At 36.8% G+C, this 23298-nt stretch overlaps 1 protein-coding gene across 6 annotated transcripts in view; it reads left to right on the plus strand.

Annotated features, from left to right (window-relative positions):
* LOC147916768 (uncharacterized) overlaps positions 1-9465 on the plus strand; it is a 65336-nt gene extending 55871 nt beyond the window's left edge. For all 6 annotated transcript variants that reach the window (XM_087431895.1, XM_087431897.1, XM_087431893.1 and 3 more), the window contains one exon: positions 1949-9465. In XM_087431895.1, the coding sequence (XP_087288021.1) occupies positions 1949-3396 (1448 nt within the window). In that variant the 3' untranslated portion in view covers positions 3397-9465. The remainder of the gene's footprint in view (positions 1-1948) is intronic.
* Positions 9466-23298: the final 13833 nt, after the last annotated feature.

The raw sequence follows: 23298 nt of genomic DNA on the forward strand, positions 1-23298 counted from the left end.
TTATTAATGATTTTGCTTAATCATGGAGCCAGATGTAGAGTTCTTTCATAATAATTCAGAAAGTGTTACCACAAATTCTTTCTGAATATATGTGCTGAGTCATCAAAGAGTAGATTCTCATTTGTCAAGTATACATTGACATAGAGACTGAAAAATCTTCTTGTCTGTATCTTAACAGAAGTAACACATGCCTGTGTTAAAAGTTATCATGTCATCCCCCTCATAAACACACATGAAGCCCTAAGATAAACAGGAAACTTATGGTGGGCTTTATATAGATTTGTTAATAACATTTAAACATTTATTTTCATAATAAACCAACATTTATTATTAATATCACTATAAAGTGTTAAATACCTTATTCTATACATGCTTTTTTAAAATTGTTCATTCATTAGCATTTTACCATATTTGCTGTTTTTTTACAGAAGTATTTTTTCCTGAGTACAGACCTTTAGGGGCCGGCCTGGTGGCTCAGCAGTTAAGTGTGCGCGCTCTACTTCGGCGGCCTGGGGTTCATGGGTTCGGATCCCAGGCGCACCCTATCGCACCGCTTATCAAGCCGTGCTGTGGTGGCATCTCATATAAAGTCGAGGAAGATGGGCACAGATCTTAGCCCAGAGCAAATCTTACTCAGCAAAAAAGAGGAGAATTGGCATTGGGTGTTAGCTCAGGGCTCATCTTCCTCACAAAAAAAGAAAGAAAGAAAGAAAGAAAAAAGTACAGACATTTAGTGGTTCACTAGATCTTTTCAGTATGAAGGCTAAAAATTTGTGTTTGGTAAAGCTCTCCAGATAATTCTAATAAACATCATTTGTTAAATACCATTGATTTAATATCTGTTTAGAGTGTTGAAAGAAAATCATAGAGTTATAGCTGCCAGGAACATAGTTGATGAATGAAAACCAGAGCTGACTGAAATATTTTAAAATTCAGTGTTTAACAACGATTATTAATGTTGTAGCTATGCAGCTCATATTTGTGTTAAAATAAATTATACAAACAGTCCTTTCAATTTTTTTAGTAAATGAAGCTGAAAGTGGTGGGGAGATTTTGGAAGGCAGCTTTTTAAAAACATTGTTGGACTGTAAGCCAACAGAATGAAAAAACATGTTTAAGATTGTGGATCAGAATGAGCAATTTATTAGGGACAAACAGCTGGGCTTGCCCAGAGCAAAATATAATCATTCTAGATTTTTTAAATGATTATTTGATTCTAATCTGAATCCAGATGTAATGATATGTTTGCCTCATTGATACCATTCTAAAAAATGTCGGTTCTTAGGACATTAGACTCAGGGAAATATAGTATTGTAGATAGGAGGGGAGTAAAAACAGGCATGCATAACCAAAACTATCTTAAGATAAATGAAAGTTCTAGGACCAGGTTTAGAATTGTATTCCTTAAGGTTTTCATGGTGTAGATGCAGAAACATATATATAAAAGCAGAATTGAAGACTAATATTAAGATGATATTTGTTTGCGGGAAAGCCAGAAAACATTGGAACAGGGTTTGATGGTCAGGAGAGGTCCACTGTTGAACAACTCTGATGGAATAAAGAGAAAATACCATAACCAGAATAGAGCTATAAATCCGATCCTATGGCAAGGATAGCTTGACCACTCATTGATTTTTTTGCATATTTTTATGCAAAATATGCTCTTTTGTTGCATATTTTTATTCCTAGTGAATCAGAGCTAGAAATAGAATTAGAGCTTTGGTTATAGTACTGTTCCTTTATGAATTAGAGCTCTCAGAAATTTGATTTGTTGTTGCTCTGTAGAATGGAAAAGAGAGATGAAATTGCAAGTGTGTACATTGTTGTCATAATCTAGGCATGAAGAGATAATGACCTAAACTGGTCCACTCCCCTGAATCTAATGCTAACTCTATTTCTCCTAAATATTCTTGTCAACTAATTTTCCTTGTCGCTATTTATATTTCAGAATTAATTAATAGCAGTAGAAGCTATTCAAGAAAGTTCAATGAGTTTAACAAAGGTGGAAAACAGCTCCATGATGATAAGCATGAAAGAATTCGTTCTGAAGAGAAGCCTCATGAATATAATAAAAATAGGAACGGCCTCTGTCTCGATGCAGACTTTGTTCAGCATCAGGATATTCAAATTTTGGAGCAGCCTTTTGAATACAATGAATGTGAGAAAGCTTTTTGTGAGAATTCACTCCTTGTTATACATAAGAAAGCTTACACAGGACAGAACACTTGTGAATACACTGAATATGGGAAAACCTTTTGTGATTTATCATCTCTCATTGCTCATCAGAGAACATATCCAAGAGAGAATCACTGTGAATTTAATGAATGTGGAGAAAATTTCTTTGAGGAATCCATTCTCTTTGAACATCAGAGTGTTCACCTTTTCAGCCAGAAGTCAAACCTCATTCCAGTTCAGAGAACCCACTCAATTGACAATATAATTGAATATAATGAATGTGGAACCTTTTTCAGTGAAAAGTTAGTCTTTGGTGTACAACAGAGAACACACACAGAAAAGCCCTATGAATGTCATGAATGTGGAAAATCCTTCAACCAGAAGTCATCACACACAAGACATCAGAGAACACACACAGGGGAAAAGTCCTGTGAATGTCATGAATGTGGGAAAACTTTCTACAAGAATTCAGACCTCATTAAACATCAGAGAATTCATACAGGGGAGAAACCTTATGAGTGTCAGGAATGTGGGAAATCCTTCAGTGAAAAGTCAACCCTCACTCAACATCAGAGAACACACACAGGGGAGAAACCATATGAATGTCATGAATGTGGAAAAGCCTTCTCATTTAAGTCAGTCCTTACTGTACATCAGAAGACACACACAGGGGAGAAGCCCTATGAATGTTATGAATGTGGGAAAGCCTTTCTCAGAAAATCAGACCTCATTAAACATCAAAGAACTCACACAGGGGAAAAGCCTTACGAATGTAATGAATGTGGGAAATCCTTCTCTGAGAAGTCAACCCTCACTAAACATCTGAGAACTCATACAGGTGAGAAACCCTATGAATGTATTGAATGTGGAAAATTTTTCTGCTACTACTCGGGTTTCATAGAACATCAAAGAAGACACACAGGGGAGAAACCTTTTGGATGTAACGAATGTGGGAAAAACTTCCGTCAGAAGTCAGCCCTAATTGTTCATCAGAGAACTCACATAAGACAGAAACCCTATGAATGTAATGAATGTGGAAAATCATTCTGTGTGAAGTCAAAACTCATTGCACATCATAGAACACACACAGGGGAGAAACCCTATGAATGTAATGTTTGTGGAAAATCATTCTATGTGAAGTCAAAACTCACGGTACATCAGAGAACACATTTGGGGAGAAACCCTATAAATGTAATAAATGAGGGAAATCACTGTGGGTGAAGTCAAGAGTTTATAGATCAAAGAACACAAAAGGGGAGAAACATCAATTAATATAATTTTGAGAGTACCTTTAGTCTAATGTCAGTTCTCACAATACAGTAGACAACTTTCAGAGGGAAGAAAATAATATGAAGATATTAAATATAGGAAGTTTTTCTACTGGACTTTGGACCATATAGTATATCAGAAAACTCAGAGTGGAGAAAACCTATTGGTAAATGAATATAGGGAACTTTTTGCTCAAAGCCGCACATCACTAAACATCAGAGAAATCACACAGGGTAGAAACCTCTGTCAGCTCCATGGGGTAGAGAAGACTTCATCCACAAGTCAGCGAAAATGCACAAGCTATAAGAAATTGTTTACTATGAAGTGGTATTTTATGGGACTTGTGTGAAATGCTTGAAGTAGCATCTCAGTAGGCATCAGATAGTTACTGGAGAAAATACTTTTAATTTTTTAAAATGTGTGCAAGCTTTAAGTTAAAATTTATCATATATCAGATTTTGAATTGAAGGGTATCTAGCAGTTTAGGAAATGTGGAGAATGTTTTTCATTTAGAAATAGCATTTTACTTTGTTAAAATACAATATGGTTCATTGCTGGGTCTGCTGTTCCCTTCTGTTTAAGATATTGGTTGTGAAAACACACCACACTCCAACCAGTGGTTGCAAGCAGTTCAGAGGTTTCTTGCTCAGGCATATGCAAAACAAGAGAATATTTTTAGCAAGAGGACCTGCCGACAAGAAAATTTTATGATGGCCAGATGGAGAGAGAGAGAGATCCTGGTCTGGTGACATACCTGCTAGCAGGATTTTTGAATAATTCTGGGGCAGACTAATTTTGAGGAGCCTGTTCCTGGAATGGTGAATCAAAGGGACAAGGTGGGTCGCCTTGCATGCAACTTATTGGGTGTAGTAGAAGTGAGTGAGTATGTAACGTAGGTGGTTTCTGCCCTGGCAGATGTTTAACAATTTGGCCAAATGTCATCCTGCTGTTTGTGACTTATTGCACCTAACTCTATTTCTCCACATACCCAACACATTTCAGATGTGATGGAATAATTTTTAGAAAAACCAAAACATTTATATACAGACATATACACAGTTAAATATGGAGCTTTAGAAGAGCACAAATAGATTGAGCCACTGAGTAGGATACAGTAGCTTGCAGCAGACTAGGGCACTCACTAGGAACAGCTAACAAAAGCAAATCACAAAAAGCATCTATTTAAATGCAACCTATTGCTGCAGAAACAAAGAAGACTAGAGTGGTAAAATTCAGGAGAGGAGGGAAACACAGAAAGTACCTGGGCAATATGCAGCTCTTTTACCTGGGAGCACTTGCCAGTTCTGGCTACAGGGAGTAACCTGAGTATTGAGCTTGGCTCGAGTAGAGGGCTATAGCTTGTTGGGCAGGAGGGCACGGGGAGACCAGAAGCCAGAAAACAGCAGAACTTTGGCAGTCAACCTGGAGTGAAAGTTTTTGAAACATTAGAGTCTTCAAACAGATAGCCAGTTTCTCAAGAAATTTTCAGAAGACTGACTCAGCATAGGGCAAGAGCCTGGAAAACTAAGCTGAAAAACACAAGTAGATTTTTATTGGTACCGAGAAAAAAATGATTTGTATTCAAGAACTGCCAGTAGGATGGGCCCTTGGTGAACACAGCACACTGTCAATAAAAGCACAAGGTCATAGCCGAGGTAGGTTGTACCTTATCAAAACTGCAAACAATACCTGAATGGTATTTTAGAAACCTGCACAGAAAAAAAATTCTAAGAACAGATGGCTTCACTACAGTTATTCCAAATATTTAAGAAAGAAAGAAAGAATACCAAGCTTTTGTAAACTTTTCCAGAGAAAGGAAAATAGAACTTTTCCAATTTATTTTATGATGCCAGTACAACGTTGATACCAAAACCTGTAAAAGACATTTCAGGAAAGTAAAGTTACAGACCAATATCTTATGAATTTAGATACACAACCCTAAAATAAAAAAAAAAAAAAATCTAGTCATATCCACAGATGATATGTCATGACCAAGTGATGTTTATTAGAGGAATCAAAGTATGATTATTTAAAATTCAGTCAATTTGGCCTTCTATTCCTCTTCTCACATTCCCCTTTCTCCCTGGCTCTTTATGTTTCTCTCCTGCCTTCCCTTCCTGGAGTGGGTGAGTCGGAGCAGGCCTGCCATGGGGGATGAGAAAGGTGTGATGGTGTGGCCACTTGCATCAGGAGTGCTGAGGGCAGATGGAAGAGGTGGTCAGCATGGCTGAGATAGTGGTAACATTGAGCAAATAATAAAATGTGTTGAGCACGATGAGAGCCAGGTATCTCACTTTTGGTGAGGGAATTTATAAAAATAGAAAGGGGGGAAATTAGAAAACCTTGAATTGTTGGATTGGAGTATAACTCATATCTTCTAAATACACAGAAATAGTTATAGTAGTGAGTGTGTGTGTGTGTATTTTATGGATCTGTCTGCTGAGATGGCCTAAACACAATGGCGTCCCAGTAGCAGTGAGTACACCAAGTGCCAGATTATTAATTTGTAAACACTATCCACCAAAAAAGGGACCAGATCTCTGGAGTGATGGCTGATTCTAGGTCAGAGATGGGGAGAAATACAAGATGAACCCAAATCATCTTATCTGCCAGACAGTAAGAAAATGTTCAAAGAAATATGGAGAATTCAAAAGGACAAAAGAACCACCTTGGTTCCACTAGCCAAATTTGAGACAGTTTGAACATCAAAATAAATAATGATAGCATCAGAATAAAAGAAAATAAAATGGGAATCCAATAATTTATACTGATACAAATAAATGAAAAAATAACGAGGAAGAGAAGAGAAAGCTTTTCTTTACAGTAGAATGCCAACTAATAAATGTAGGAGGAATGGGAGTAGAAAAACGTCATTTGGCAGCCATCAGATTGGTGGTTGATTTGAGAGGTAGTTGACAACATAGGCTATAGTTTGTGGGTGGAGGTTTGATGAAGAACGGGATATTGGCATAATGTCAAACTATCTCCCCACAAAATACTAATCAACTACAAAGGCAAAAGTGGTGATTTTATGATAAACCTGGCAAACACAAACATGATCAGGTGACCAAAGTTCACCTCACTAATAGTAGAACAGGTCAACATGATGTACCCTCTGATGAGATGCACCGAGAACAGCCAGCATCATTTGTGTGGTCTTCTTGCCAAGAAAGTATGACTGGAGTTTGCTTAGGAGGAGACATCAGATGAACCCATTTGAAAGTTTATTTTACAGAATGTAAAGCCTGTATTCTTTAAAACTGTCAAGAACCTAAAAGGAAAAGACTGAGAGACTGTTCCAGATTGGAGGAGACTGAAGATAGTTAAAAATAAAAAGGAAAAACAGACATTGTTAGAACAGTTTGCAAAATTCAGAGTGTATAGATTGTACAGTAGTGTTTATCAGTGTTTATTTCCTGACTTGGATAATTGTTGGGTGGTTCTGTAGGTTAGTGCCTTTGTTTGGGGAAAATATATACTTCAGTATGTAGGGGTGATGGAGTGTCATGTCTGCAGCTTCTCTTCAAATGCTTTAGAAAAAGGCTAGTAATAATTGTGTGTGTGTGTGTGTGTGTGTGTATAGAGATTGCAAGCAAGTGCCCAAGTGATGGACAGAGGAAATGCAGTGCACAGTTGGGAGAATACGAGTGAGGGGGATATGGGAGTTTTTTGGTACTAGTGACATTTTTAGAAGCTTGAAATCATTTCAGAATAAATATTCAAAAGTTTAAGTAAATTGACATAAGCTACCATGTTAGTAGAAAAAAATAAGTGAAGCCATATGGTTATTGCAATACTTGCAGAAAATGTATTTGATGAAACTTTAGGCCCATTCCTAATTAAAAAACTAAACTAAACTATGAGAAGAATGAAACTTCATCACAAACAAAAGAAAACCAACATACAACAAACATAATACTAAATAGATAAACATTGAAACATCTTGTCCTGATGTTAATAATGAGACACCTCATTGTTATAGTGGTAATAATTGTTACCACCTCTTCTATTGAACATTGGACTGAAGGCTCTAGCTAGGTCAGTAAGGCAAAAAAAAAAAAAGGTTAAAGAGAAAAAAATGTTTAAGGCACAAAGACTGGGAAGATTGAAGTACAACTCATTATTTGCAAGTGATATTGTATACATAGAAAAGTAAAAAAATATATAGAAAACTTATTAGAAATAAATTAAAAAACTCACTATAGAAAAATTGTATTTTTATATGTATACAACAAATAGAAAACAAAATTAAATGATATGAGGACAGTTGTATCCATCCAGGATAGGGTAGCAGAGACCAGATTTACCCTCCTGCCTGAAAAAAACAGGGAAAAAGAAAACAGACAAAATATAGGAAATAATTGTTTTCAAGTCACTGGACATCAGGCAGTAAAGGGCAGTGATCCCTGTAAGTGATGGATAGGGTCACTATCTTTATTGTGATGATGGTTACACAGGTATATTTATCAAGATGTACACTTTAAATACTGTGGAATTGCTGTTAAATTTACAGCAGCACTAAAACAGTAAGTTCTAGAGGTCCTAAAACTATATCACAAAATTAAGAGACATTAAAAACCAAAATAAAGGAAAGGAGATACTTAACTGTGTTGATGATTTTGAAGCCTCTTTTCTCCCCAAATTGAATGATAGATTCAGTGCAACCCTAATCTATCCAGCAGCAAGTTTTGTTGTTGGAGGTTTACAAGTCTGAATTTAAAATGTATATGCAGATACAGTGACCGTAGCTAAGGCAATCTGAAAATAGAAAAATAAGGCTACAGGACTTAGATTGCTAGATATCAAGACTGTGGTTTTGGTACAAGGATGCACAATGTCCTGAAACAGACCAAAACATATTGATAGATGACCAAGGTGACACTGTAATATTGTGGTGAAAAGATGGTTTTCTTGATAAATGATGCTGGATTAATTGGTCCTCTATGCAAAAGAGAACATATTTTGACTGTAACCACCCACCATACACAGAAATCATTGCATATGGATTGTACATCTAAATGTGAATGGTCTTACAATAACACTTTTAGAATAAAGTATAGATGAACATCATGACTTTGGCTAAGACATCTTAAACAAGAAACAAAAACAAACCATAGAGAAATTTTACTGCATTAGAATTAAGAACTGCTGTTTGTTCAAAAAACAAAAAAAACTACAAAAGTTAAAAGTCAGCCACAGACTGGGGGAATGCAATTGCAGTGCATGTGTCTAACCAAGGACTCATACTGAATTTATGAAGAACTACAAATCAATAAGAAATAGTCAGATAGAAAAATAAGCAGAAGATTTGAACATAATTCACACGGAGTATATTTAAATGGCAAGTAAATGTATGAAAAAGTTGCTCAACTTCATTAGTCATCAAGGAAAGGCAAATTATAACAGATAAAATACCACTACACACCACAATGTCTAAAATGATTAAAATACCAACTGATGAAGATATGAAGCAACTGGAACTCAATACGCATTTGCTGGGAATGTAAATTGTATGGTTTGGAAAAGAAACTCTTCTAAAGCTGAACACATGTAAATTTTGGCTGTAATTCTAGGCATATGTCCAACGGAAATACAAATATACGTTTACTGAAAGAATATTCATGGTAGTACTCTTCTCACTAGCCTAGGAGTAGAAACACCACGAATATCCAGCAACACTAGAATGAATACATAAATTGTGCTCTATTCATTCAGTGGTATACTCTACAGCAGTGGGAATGAATGAACCACAATTACATGCAATGCATGCAAAAGAAACGTGATATGATTATTCAAAAGCAGGCTAATATAAGGGGTTAGGAATTGGGATGGTAGTTGCCTGGATGGTGGCAGGTTGCAGGGATTGACTTGAGGCGACTTCTCTGGTGCTAATAGTGTTTTCTTTCTTGATCTTGGTATTGATTGTACGTGGCTTCGCTTTGCAAAAGTTATTACTTGTGAATTTTTATTATGTTCATGTTTTAGTATAAGTGTTCCTTAATAAAAAGCAGAAATTCTGAACATGTTGGCTGTCTGCTTAGATCCCTCCAATAGCTTCTCATCTTACTTAAAAACACACAACACAAGTAAGATGAATAATTAGGACAACAGTATATAAGAATCCCTGTGTGATAAGTGCTTATATATGCGAATATACTACATATTTTATTCTCTTAGCTATGTGACAAATAACAAAGATTTCCCACCTCAAATGCTAACCAGTTTCTCAAATTATTCAATATACGTTTTAAGGGAAATAATGTTTCACAATTTTACCATACCTCATACATGTTCTCTCACAGTTTCCTGGCGTATATAAGTGGATATAGCCAGCGTTTTGTATTAACTCTTCAATAAAGATTTCAAACATTGTGTTTATAGAGTTTTCACCTGCCTCAGGATCCACCAGTGAGTGTAATAAAAATACTAATTACACAAAATAAGCAATATCACATTAATTAAACAGATGTGAACAGTACTACTTGAATTCAGCACAGTATTGCTTTCCATTATGTGAAGAAAATATCATCCTGCTGAAACGTTCAGATGAGAAATCTACTTAGGTGTGAGTTGCATGACCCAAGCATAACAGAAACTATCTACATTTCTTTTATGATATTGTATATATATATATTGTCCCATTCCTTTCTTGTTAGTAATAGGGGAGGCTGTTGAATTAGATATCAGATTGCCTGGGTTCGTATACTGTCTGGATCTGTCACTTAATAGATTTGCGACAGATTACTGTCTGTACTCAGACCTTCATCTGTAAAATAGGGACATTAATAGTGCCTAATTCATAGAGGTGCTCAGAATTTATTAACTATGAGCTACATAATATGGGCTATGTGTGTGTTAGCTATTTTTTCTTGAATTAACTTGCAAACAATTGATAGGTTCTTACAGACTCTTTGTACTCAACACTCATTCTTTCCTTGATGGCAGAGCCTTAATTATTTAACTATCTTTATATTTTTCACCTTACCCTTGGAAGGTTCAGAGGTAAAGCTTGATTAGATTCAGCCAGTCATGGAAGACATTCTGCTTAGGGATTTGTTTGGGATTAGCACATGTCCTAGTTCTGGCCAGAGTTGTTTGCAGTAGTGTTCTGAAAACTGGGAAAAGTTTCTTTCTTATGCAGCTGAAATGTTTCATGTCTGGACTTGACACTTGGTTGTATCTTGCAACTCTGTGGAATAGGCAGTGGCTGAGGTTGGTAGAGCAGAGAGTGAAACAGATTTGGGTTTATGAGGATGTCATTGAGCTGCCCACTCTTTAACTGTTGTGTATTGAGGATAGTGGAGGTTGTATTTAGCAGTGGGAAGAGCTATGGAGTAGCTTCCCTGCCCAAGCAGGGCCATAGAACCAGCCCCAAGGCTTGCAAAACTCTTTTTGGGGAGCTAATCAAGCAGAACTGTGCCCCAAGTTCCCTGGCCAGATGGAGCCAGTGTCCTGGCTCTGCGGATGTGCAGTGCTGCTGGCCATGATCTCCACTCAAGTGCTGTTGTGTTAAGTAGCTTCCCAGATGCTCAAGTAAGTCTTCCTGGTTGGCTGGGGCCAGCAGCTACACTCAGCAGTGGATTGGGCTATGTATTAGCTCCCCTACCTGGATGGAGCAGTGGAACCAGCTCCAAGCCCAGCAAAGGTCATTTTTGTGGTTTTAACACAAGCCTGTTCTGTGGTCCCACCTGGGCAGAGAAGCTGCTCTGGATAGCTCTTCCCACTGCCAAATACAACCTCCAACCCTGCCAACCAGGAAACCTAACTAGAACTCCCAGGCATCTTGGTAGCCCACCCTGAAGCCCTGATTACAGTGGCACTTAGGGTGGAGAGCCTGGCCAGCAGCTCTGCATCTGCAGAGCCAATCCTATGTGTCCAGGGAGCTTAGTGCACATTTCTGTCTGACTTGATCCCCAAACAAAGAGCCTTGCCAATCTTGGGGCCTGTTCTGCAGCCCCAACTGGGCAGGGAAGCTAAGTTATAGTGCCACCCAAGGCTGAATACAGCCTTCAGTCTGGCCTGACCAGAACACCAAATCAGAGCTCCTGGGAATCTGTGTAGCCCATCCTGCAACTCTGATTACAGCAACACTATAGCAGAGAGCTGGCTGGTGGCCCTGCCCATCTGCAGAGCAAGAACAGTGGCCCATCAGACCAGAGAACTTGGTGCACAGTTCTACCTGATTTGATCCCCAAGCAAGAGCTTTGCCAGCCTTCCCTGCTAGGGACCCTTCTTGGGCAGGGAAACTAATTCATAGTCCATCCCATAGCTGAATTCAGCCTTCAGCCCACCTGATTAGGGAACCTAACCAGAGCACAAGAGGAGCTGTATAGCCCATCCAGCAGCCCTACTTAAAGTAGCACTTGAACAGAGAGCACAGCCCATGGCTTTCCCCACCTGCAGAGCAAGACTGATGGCTCTGACTAGCCGGGGAATTCAGTGTACAGTCTTGCCTTATTTGGGTCCCCAGAAAATGAGCTGTGTAGGCCTTGGGTTCTGTTCTTCTGACCCGCTGGAGAAGAGAAGCTAACTCATAGCCCCACCTATGCTGAGTAAAGTACTTAGTCCTGACCATCTAGGAAGCCTGACCAGAGAACCCAGGCAACAGTGGAGCCCATCCTACATCCTTGCTTGGGCAGGGAACTGAGCAATTCCTATCCAAATGTTCTCAGCCAAAGGCGCCCCCTCCCTGATCTCAGAGCTTGGGCAGTGGCCTTGCCCCAAAATAGACCCTGATAGCAAGCCCCAGCTGCCAAAGGATGCTACTAGCTGACACGTCCAGAAACCCAAACTGAGCTGACTGGTGAGAACTGTCTCTACCAAGGCAAACCTGTAAAGGCTGGAAGAGGACACTGCTTACTCAAATGTGCAAAAACAAACATAAGGAATTAAGGACTATGAAAAATCAAGTAAACATGACACCACCAAAGGAAATGGATAAAGCTCCAATATCTCACCGTAAAGAATGGAGATCTGTGATCTGTCAGGCAAAGAATTCAGAATAATCCTTTTCAAGATGTTTAATGAACTACAAGAACACACAGACAACTATTAGTGAAATTAGGAAAAAAATGCATGAACAAAATGAGACTTTCAACAAAGAAATAGAAATCATACCAAAAAAACCCGTAGACATCTGAGAGCTGAAAAATATGACTGCACTGAAGAATTCAGTGGAGAGCTTCAAAAGCAGACTCAACCATGTAGAAGAAAGAATCAGTGACCTAGAAGACAGGACTATTGAAATTATCCAATCAGAGGAACAAAAAGAGTAAAGAATGAAAAAGAGTAAGAAAGCCTATGGGCTTACTGGGACACCATCAGAAGAAACAATATCTGCATTATGGGAATTCCAAAAGGAGAAGAGAAAGGGACAGAAAGTATATTTAAAGCAACAGTGGCTGAAAACTTCCCGAACCTTGGGAGAGAAATGGACATCCATATCCATGAGGCCTAAAGGACCCCAAGTAGATTAAACATTATAATTAAATTGTCAACAAAATCAAAGAAAGAATTTTCAAAGCAGCAAGTGAATGGAGACAAGTTAAATATGAGGGAACTCCCATAATACTATGGGTGGATTTCTCAACAGAAACTTTTCAGGCCAGGAGAGAAAGGAAGGATAAATTCAAAATATTAAAAGAAAAAATACTGTCAACCAAGAATTCTACACCCAGTAAAGCTCTCTTTCAGAAATGAGGGAGAGATGAAGACTTTCCCAAACAAACAAAAAGTGAGGGAGTTCATCACCACCAGACCTGCCTTGTAAGAAATGCTAAAAGAAGTTCTTTGAGTGGAAGTAAAAGGATGCTAATTAACACCATAAAAACATAAGATGGTAGGATAAAATTCACTGGTATGGTAAATATATGTTCAAAGTTAGATTCTATAATATGGTAACAGTGGTGCGTAATTTCCTAACAACTCTAGTTTAAAAGTTAAAAAACAGGGCTGGCCCTGTGGCATAGCAGTTAAGTGTGCACGCTCCACTGCTGGCAGCCTGCCTTCGGATCCCAGGTGCACACCACTGCACCACTTGTCAGGCCATGCTATGGCAGCGTCCCACATAAAAGTGGAGGAAGATCAGCACGGACATTAGCTCAGGGCCAGTCTTCCTCAGCAAAAAGAGGAGGATCGGCATGGATGTTAGATCAGGGCTGATCTTCCTCGCAAAAAAAAAAAAAGTTAACTAACAAACTAAGTAAAAATAGCCATAAATGCAATAATCTGCTATTGGATACATAATATTAAAAAATATGTAAACTGGAACATCAAAACCTGAAATGTAAGGGAGAGAAGTAAAAGTGTAAAGCTTAGGAATGCTATTGAATTTAAATTATCAGTTTAAAATAGGGTGTTATAATTTTAAGATATTTTATGTAAGCCTCATGGTAAACACAGAGAAAAACCTGTAGTTTTTACACAACAGAACATGATAAAGAAGTCAAAGCAAACTGATTCCAAAAGACATCAAAACACAAACAGAAGGATAAGAAGCAAGGAATAATGGATCTAAAAAACAGTCAGAAAACAATTAACAAATGGCAATAGTAGGTCCTTACCTATCAATAATTACTTTAAACATAAATGGATTTAAATTCTCCAATTGAATAACATAGAATGGCTGAATGGATAAAACAACAAGATCCAATGAAATGCTGCCTACAGGAGACTCACTTTAGCCTTAAGGCAAACATAGACTGAGAGTGAGAGGATGGAAAAAGATATTTCATGCAAACGTAACCAAAAATAGCAGAGGTAGTTATATCAGGCAAAATAGACTTTAAAACTGGTAAAAAGAGAAAAAATCATTGTATAATGGTAAAGGGATCAATCCATCAAGAAGAAATAACATTTTTATATATTTATGTACCCAACATTGAAGTAACTAAATATATGAACTAAAATTTAACAAAGCTCAAAGGAGAAATAAACAGCAATACAATAACAGTTGGGGACTTTAATACCACACTCTCAAAAAGGACAGATCATCCATAAAAACAGCAGTTTTGAAGACTACTATAGGCCAAATGGACCTAATGGACATATGCAGAACATTCTATCCAACTACAGCAGAATACACATTCTTCTCAAGGGCACGTGGAACATTTTCTAGGGTAGGCTCTATGTTAGGGCACAAAACAAGTCTTAGCAAATTTAAGAAAATTGAAATCATGCCAAATATCTTCTCTGACCACAATGGTATGAAACTAAAAGTAACAGGAGAATAACTGGAAAACTCATGAATACATGGAAATTAAACAACATTCCCTGAACAACTAATGTATCAAAGAAGATATTATAGGGAGAGTAAAAAAGTATCTTGAGAAAAATGAAAATGGGAAGACAAAATACCAGAACTTAAGGGATGCAGCAAAAGCAGTTCTAGGAGGAAAGTTCATAGCAATAAATGCTTACATTAAGAAACAAGGAAGATGTCAAATAACCTAACTCTATGCCTCAGGGAAGTAGAAAAAGAGCAAATTGAGTCCAAAGTTAGCAGAAAGAAGGAGATAATAAAGATTAGAGCAGAATTAAATGAAATAGAGAACAGGAAAACAGTAGAAAAGACTAACAAAACTAAGAGTGGGTTCTTTGAAAAGATAAACAAAATTGATAAACATTTAGGTAGACTAATCAAGGAAAAAAGAGAGAAGACCCGAATGAATGAAATGGGAGATATTACAACTGATACCACAGAAATACAAAAAATCATAAGAAGCTATATGAAAAAGTATATGCCAACAAACTGGACAACCTAGAAGAAATGGAAAAATTCTTACAAATGTACAATCTACCAAGACTGAATCAGGAAGAAATAGAAAATCTGAACAGACCAATTTCTAGTAAGGAGATTGAATCAGTAACCAAAATCTCCCAATGAAGGAAAGGCCAGGACCAGATGGCTTCACTGGTGAATTTTGCCAAACATTTAAAGAAGAATTAATGCAAATCCTTCTCAAACTCTTCCAAAGATTGAAGAGGAGGGAACACTCCAAAACTCATTTTATGAAGCCAGCATTACCCTGATACCAAAGCCAGAAAAGGACAGAGTTAAGAAAAGAAAACTACAGGCTAATATCCTTGATGAATATAGATGCAAAATTTTCAATAAAACACTAGCAAACTGAATTCAGCAGCACATTAAAAGGATCATTCACCATGATCAAGTGGGATTTATCCCTAGAATGCAAGGATGGGTCAACATATGGAAATCAATAAATATGATACATTAATGGAATAAAATTTAAAAATCATATAATCCTCTCAATAGATGCAGAAAAAGCATTTGACAAAATTCAACATCCATTCATGATAAAAACTCATAACAAATTAGGTGCAGAAGGAAAATATGTCAACATAATAAAGGCTGTATATGACAAGCCCACAACTAACATACTCAATGGTGATAGGTTGAAAGATTTTCCCCTAAGATCAGAAACATGACAAGGGTGCCCATTCTCACCACTACTATTCAACATAGTACTGGAAGTCCTAGCCAGAGCATTCAGGCAAGAAAAAGAAGTAAAAAGTATCAGAATGGGAAAAGAAGAAGTAAAATTGTCTTTATTTGAAGATGGCATGATTTTATATGTAGAAAATCCTAAAGATTTCACCAAAAAACTGTTAAGTGTAAGGAACTTCAGGAAAGTTGCAGGATACAAAATTAACATGCAAAAATTAATAGAATTTTTATAACAATGAATTTTCAAAAAAGAAATAAAACTGTCCCATTCACAGTACATCAAAAACAGTAAAATACCTAGGTTAAATTTAGCCAAGGAGGTGAAAGATCCCTACGTTGAAAACTACAAGACATTGATGAAAGAAATCTAAGAAAATAGACATAAATGGAAAGGTATTTCATGTTCACAGAGTGGAAGAATTAATATTGTTAAAACATGCTCATAATTACCAAAGTCATCTATAGATTCAATGGAATTCCTATCAAGAATCCAATGGTATTTTTTACAGAAGTAGAGAAAAACCATCCTAAAATTTATATGGAACAACCAAAGACCCTGAATGGCCAAAGCAATCCTGAGGAAGAACAACAAAGTCACACTTCCTGATATCAAGCTATATTATAAAGCTAAAGTAATCAAAACAGTATGATTCTGGCATAAAACAGATGCATAGACCAATGTAAAGAATTGAGAGCCCAGAAATAAACCCATGTATATATGGTCAACTAATATTTGACGAGGGAACCAAGAATACTCAGTGAAGAAAAGACAGACTCTTCAATAAATAATGCTGGGGAATTGGATATTCACGTGTAAAAGAATGAAACTAGACCCCTATGTTACAGCACTCACAAATATTAACTTGAAATGGATTAAAGACTTTAATGTAAGACTGGAAACCATAAAACTAGGAGAAAATGTAGGAAAAATGTTCCTTGACATGAGTCTTGGTAGTGGTTTTTTTGGATATAACACCTAAAGCACAAGCAACAAAATAAAAAATAAACAAGTGGGACCACCTCAAACTAAAAACTCTGCAGAGCAAAAGAGACAATCAACAAAATGAACAGACAGCCTACGGAAGGGAAAAAGTATTTGTAAACCATGTATTTGATAAAGCGTTAATATCCAAAATATATAAAGAACTGATACAACTCAGTAGCCAAAAAAAAAAAAAAGATCCAATTAAAAAATGGGCAAAGGATCTGAATAGACATTTTTCCAAAGAAGATATTAAAATGGCCATAAGTATGTGAAAAGGTGCTCAATAACACCAATCATTAGAGAAATGCAAATCAAAAACACAAGACATCTCTCACCTCTCATTCTTATCTATCATGAAAAAGACAAGAGATAAGTGCTAGTAAAGATGTGGAGAAAAGGGAACCCTTGTGCACTGTTGGTAGGATTGTAACTTGGTACAACCATTATGGAAAATAGTATGGAGTTTCCTCAAAAATAAAAATAGAACTACCATATGATCCTGTAATTCCAGTTCTGGGAATATATCTGAAGGAAATGAAAACACTATGTTGAAGAGATATCTGCACCCTCATGTTCATAGTAGCGTTAACTATAATAGGTAAGACATGGAAACAACTGCAGTGTCCATCTAGATGAATGGAAGAAGAAGTTGTGGTATATATATACAATGGAATATTCAGCCATAAAAAGAAGGAAATCCTGCCATTTGAAACAGCATGGATAGAACTTGATGGCATTATGCTGAGTAAAATAAGTCAGAGAGAGAAAGACAAATACTGTATGATCTTACTTATAGGTGGAATCTAAAAACAACAACGACAAAAAACCCAAACAAACAAAAACCATAAGCAAAAAAACCCAAACTTATAGAAAAAAGAGTTCAGATTTGTGGTTACCAGAGGTGGTAGATGGGAGGTGGTGGGGGAATTGGATGAAGGTGGTCAAAATGTATAAAATTCCAGTTATATGATAAATAAGTACTGAGTATATAATGTACACCATGATTACTGTAATTAGCTCTGCTGTGTGATCTGTTTGAAAGTTGTTCAGTGTAGATCATAAGAGTTCTCATCACAAGGAAAGTTTTTTTTCTTTTTTTTTAATCTATATGAGATGATAGATGTTAACTAAACTGATTGTGGTAATCATTTCACAATATATGTAAATCAAGTTATTATGCTGTACACCTTGAACTTATAAAGTGCTATGTGTCAATTATAATTCAATAAAACTGATGAAAAAACCCACATGGAGTACAGATGTTTATAAAAGTAGAACCTGTATTCTACCATAGAAGAATATTATTTAATGGAAAGGATGTGATAGACATTCTGTAATGCATTTGAGAAGTGCTTAAAACACATGTAATGATGGTTATATGAGTGCACATGCAGGCTACATTGACAAGAGGTATTAAGAGAATAAGTGTGGTAGCTATTCTGCAATGCAGTAAGAGAAGTTTTTAAAAACAAATGTAATAAAAATGGTTATAGTGCTATGTGCATGTTACTTTGAGAAGAATGATATTTCATGGAATGGATGTGATAGCCTTTCAGTAATGCATCTAGAGAAGTAATTAAAAACACATGGAATACTGATGGTTATAGAGTGCAACCCACTTGCTACATAAAGCACAATGTTATGTAAGGGAATGGTGGTGATATCCATTCTGTAGTGGACTTTGAGCAGTGTTTAAAAACAAGTGATAAAGATGGTTATTGTTGCTACATACAAATTTTTCTGACAAGACTGTTATTTCAGAGATTGCCTATGATAGACATTCTATAACACATGCAGAGAAATGTTTAAATGTAGTGAGATGGTTATAACAGTGCTTACATGCATGCTACCTAGAGAAGAGCGTAATTTCAAGGAATGGATGTAATAGATATTTTGTAATGCATTTATAGAAATCATGTAGGAAGATGGTTCTAAGAGTACTGTGTGCAAGCTACTTTGACAAGAGTGTTATAACAAGGAATGGATAATATAGATATTCTATAATGGATTTAGAAAAGTGTTTAAAAACACTTGTAATAAGAATGTTTAAAAGAGTTGTAACATGACTGTGACAACAACGTTATTTAATGGAATGGATGTGATATCCATTCTGTAGTGCATTTAGAGAAATATTTAAAAGCACATGTAATAATGATGGTTATAATAATAATGCTTGCTATGTGGCTAAGAGAGTTCAAGGGAATGAATATGATAGACATTCTGTAATGAATTTAGAGGAATACCTCAAAATACAAGTAATAAGATGGTTATGACTGCAAGCTACCTTGACAAGAGTGTTAATTAAGAGAATGGATGTTATAGATGTTCTGTAATGCATTTAGAGAAGTGTTTGGAAACACATGGAATAAAGATTGTTACAATCATGCAACTTGTTTTGTACGTAGGATAGAATGTTATGTAAGTGAATGGTTGTGATAGCCATTCTGCAATACATTTAGAGAAATGCTTAAACCACATGTAATAAAATGGTTATCTAAGTCCTATGGGCAAGCTACTTTGACGCAGTGTTATCTTAGGGAATGAAGGTTATAGCTATTATGTAATGCATTTAGAGGATTGTTTATAAACACATGTAATAGAAATGGTTATGAGTGCTATGTAATGTGACTTTGAGTACAATGTTATATTAGGAAATGGATATTTTAGCCATTCTGCAAATTATATAGAGAAGTGTTTAAAAAGATATGTTGTAAAATGATTATTAGACTAATACGTGAATGCTACCTTGAGAAGATTGTTATTTCAGTGGTTGGATATAATATCCATTCTGTAAGGCATTTAGAGGAGTTTAAAACCAAATGTAATAAAGAGGGCTCTGAGAGTGCTACTTGCTTCCTACTTTGAGAGGAGTTGTTTTAGGGAATGGATGTGATGTCCATTCTGTAATGAATTTAGAGAAGTGTTTAAAATCATATGTAATAAAGATGGATATAAGAGTGCTTGTAGGGGCCGGCTCCGTGGCTTAGCGGTTAAGTGCGCGCGCTCTGATGCTGGCGGCCCGGGTTCGGATCCCGGGAGTGCCCCGAGGCACCACTTCTCCATCCAACGTGAGGCCGAGTCCCACGTACAGCAACTAGAAGGATGTGAACCTATGACATACAACTATCTACTGGGGCTTTGGGGGGAAAAAACTGAATAAATAAAATCTTTAAAAAAAAAAAAAAAAAAAAAAAGAGTGCTTGTAGTGTAAGCCCTGATAGCTGGGTTTTCTCTTTTTTGTAGTGCAAGTGCCTGACTTAAGCTTTGATTGCCAAGGCATCCACTTCAAAGAAGGTTATCTCAAATAAACAATGCCAGCCACACGACTAAAGATCCATGCCTCACCCCACAAGCCTCCTTTGTTTTAGAGATCTTGGTTGGTTTCGATAACTGACCATTTGGGCTTCTTTTTTTTTCTCTTCCTACACTTTAAATGTCCACTCTTATGTCTTAAATTCACCAGTAAAGAGTGAGCCCACAAAACCTTAGGCCCCCACCCTCGACCACAATAAAAGTGGAACCCCGGGCCCACTCTCTTTCTTTACCTGTGACCTTGCTGTGTGGCGTAGGTGTGCCCTGTAATTTCCAGGGCCTGTAAGTAATAAACCTTTTTTTCCCCAAAGTTTCCTGATAATTATTGCTGAGGGTGTCTTGCAGTCTTATTAGGAACCACAAGGGGGGCTGGCCCCGTGGCTTAGTGGTTAAGTGCGCGCTCTGCTACTGATGGCCTGGGTTTGGATCCCGGGCGTGCACCAACTCACCACTTGTCAGGCCATGCTGAGGCGGTGTCCCACATACAGCAACTAGAAGGATGGCAACTATGACATACAACTATCTACTGGGGCTTTAGGGAGAAAAAGGAGGGAAAAAGGAGGAAGATTGGCAATAGGTGTTAGCTCAGAGCCAGTCTTCCTCAGCAAAAAGAGGAGGATTGGCATGGATGTTAGCTCAGTGCTGATCTTCCTCACCTAAAAAAAAAAAAAAGAACCGCAAGGGCTGGTCCAGCCACAGCATTGGTTATTGATAGGCTGAGACCAGCACACAAAACAGTACTACTTTCAAGCTACCTTGACGAGAGTGTTTTTACAGGGAATGTATATTATAGACATTCTGTAAAACATTTGGAAAAGAGTTTAAAAACATATAATAAATACGGTTATATGAATAGTATGTGGAAGCTACTTTGACAAGAGTGTTATTTCAGGGAATGGATGTGATTGCTCTTCTGTAATGCATTTAGAGAAGTGTTTAAAAACATATTAAATAATGGTGGTTATATGGGTACTATGAACCAGCTACCTTGACAATAATATTATTTAAGGGAATGGCTTGATAGACATTCTCTAATGCATGTAGAGAAGTGTTTAAGAACACACGGAAGAAAGATGTTTATAAGAGTCAACCCGCTTTCAACATATAGACAAGTGTTATTTGCTGAAGGATAAGATCAACATTGTGTAATGCATTTAGAGAAATGTTTAAAAACACATGTAATAACAGTGTTTATAAGCATGCTACCTGCTTGCTACGAAGAGAACAGTGTCATCTAAGTTAATGGTTGTGATGCCATTATATAATATGTTTAGAGAAGCATTTAAAAACACATATAGGGCCGGCCCAGTGGCTTAGCGGTTAAGTGCGCACTCTGCTACTGGCGGCCCGGGTTTGGATCCCAGGCACGCACCGATGCACCGCTTCTCCAGCCAAGCTGAGGCCGCGTCCCACATACAGCAACTAGAAGGATGTGCAGCTGTGACATACAACTATCTACTGGGGCTTTGGGGGAAAAAAAGGAGGAGGATTGGCAATAGATGTTAGCTCAGAGCCGGTCTTCCTCAGCAAAAAGAGGAGGATCAGCACGGATGTTAGCTCAGGGCTGATCTCCCTCACAATAAATAAATAAATAAATAAATAAATAAATAAATAAATAAATAAATAAATAAATAAATAAAACACATATATATTTACATTTGTTATATGAGTGTTCTGTACAAGCTACTTTGACAAGGGTATTATTTCAGGGCATAGGTGTGATAGCTCTTCTGTAATGCTTTAGAGAAGTGTGTAAAAACACACATAATAGAGATGATTATAAGAGTGCTACATGCATGCTATCTTGAGAAGAGTTTTATTTCAGGAATGGATGTGATAGCAATTCTATAATGCATTTAGAAAGGTTTTTAAAAACCAGGGAATAACGATGATTATAATTGTGCTACTTGCCTGCTACAAAGAGAAATTTATTACTAAGTGAATGGATGTGATTGTCATTCTGAACTGCATTTAGAGAAGTATTTAAAAACACATGTAAAAAAATGGTTATATGAGTGCAACATAGAAGCTTCTTTAACAGTAGTGTCGTTTTAGTGAACGTATGTGATAGTTCTTTTTTCCCCCAGTTTAATTGTGATATAATTGACCTATAACATTGTATAAGTTTTAGGTGTGCAACATAATGATTTTGTATATGTATGTATTGAAAAATGGTTACCACATAAGATTAGTTAACCTCCATCAATGCACATTGTTACAATTATTTTCCTTGTAATGAAATAAAGATCTACTCTCTTAGCAACTTACAAATATACAAGTATCGTTAATTACAGTCATCATTTTTTCCATTTCACCTCTGGAACTTATCTATCTTATAACTGGATGTTTGTAGCTTTGGACCACCTTCACCTAGTTTCCTCACCCTCAATCCTTGCCTCTGGTAACCACAAATATGATCTCTTTCTATTAGTTGGGTTATTTTAGATTCCACATATAAGTGAGCTCATAGAGTATTTGTCTTCCTCTGCCTGACTTACTTCACTTAGCATAATGCCCTTAGGACCATCAGTGTTGTCACAAATGGCATGATTTCCTTTTTTCGTGACTGAGTAGTATTCTGCTGTATATATGTACCCTGATTTCTTTAACCGTTCATCTCTTGATTGACGTGAAGTTTCCATATGTTGGCTTTTGTAGATAATGCTACAGCGAACTTGTGGGTGCGGATATCTCTTCGGAACAACGATTTCATTTCTTTCAGATATATACCAAGATTTTAAATTGCAAGATCATATGGTAGTTCTATTTTTAATTTTTTGAGCAATCTCTATTCTTTTTTCCTTAGTGACTGTACCGATATATATTCCCACCAAAAGTGCATGTGAGATTCCCTTTTCTCCACATCCTCGCCAGCGTTTATTACCTCTTGTCTTTTTGATGATAGCCAGTCTAGCAGGTTTGGGGTGATAACTCATTGTGGTTTTTGATTTGCATTTCTCTAATAATTAGTGAGATTGAGCAGCTTTTTATATATCTATTGACCATTTTAACATCTTTTTTTTTTTAGTAAAAATGTCTATTCAGGTTCTTTGTCAATTTTTATATTGGATTATTTGGTTTTTTTGCTATT

The sequence above is a fragment of the Ceratotherium simum genome, chromosome 6 (assembly GCF_057802395.1).
Source record: "Ceratotherium simum simum isolate JZ-2026a chromosome 6, ASM5780239v1, whole genome shotgun sequence".
Lineage (NCBI taxonomy): Eukaryota > Metazoa > Chordata > Mammalia > Perissodactyla > Rhinocerotidae > Ceratotherium > Ceratotherium simum.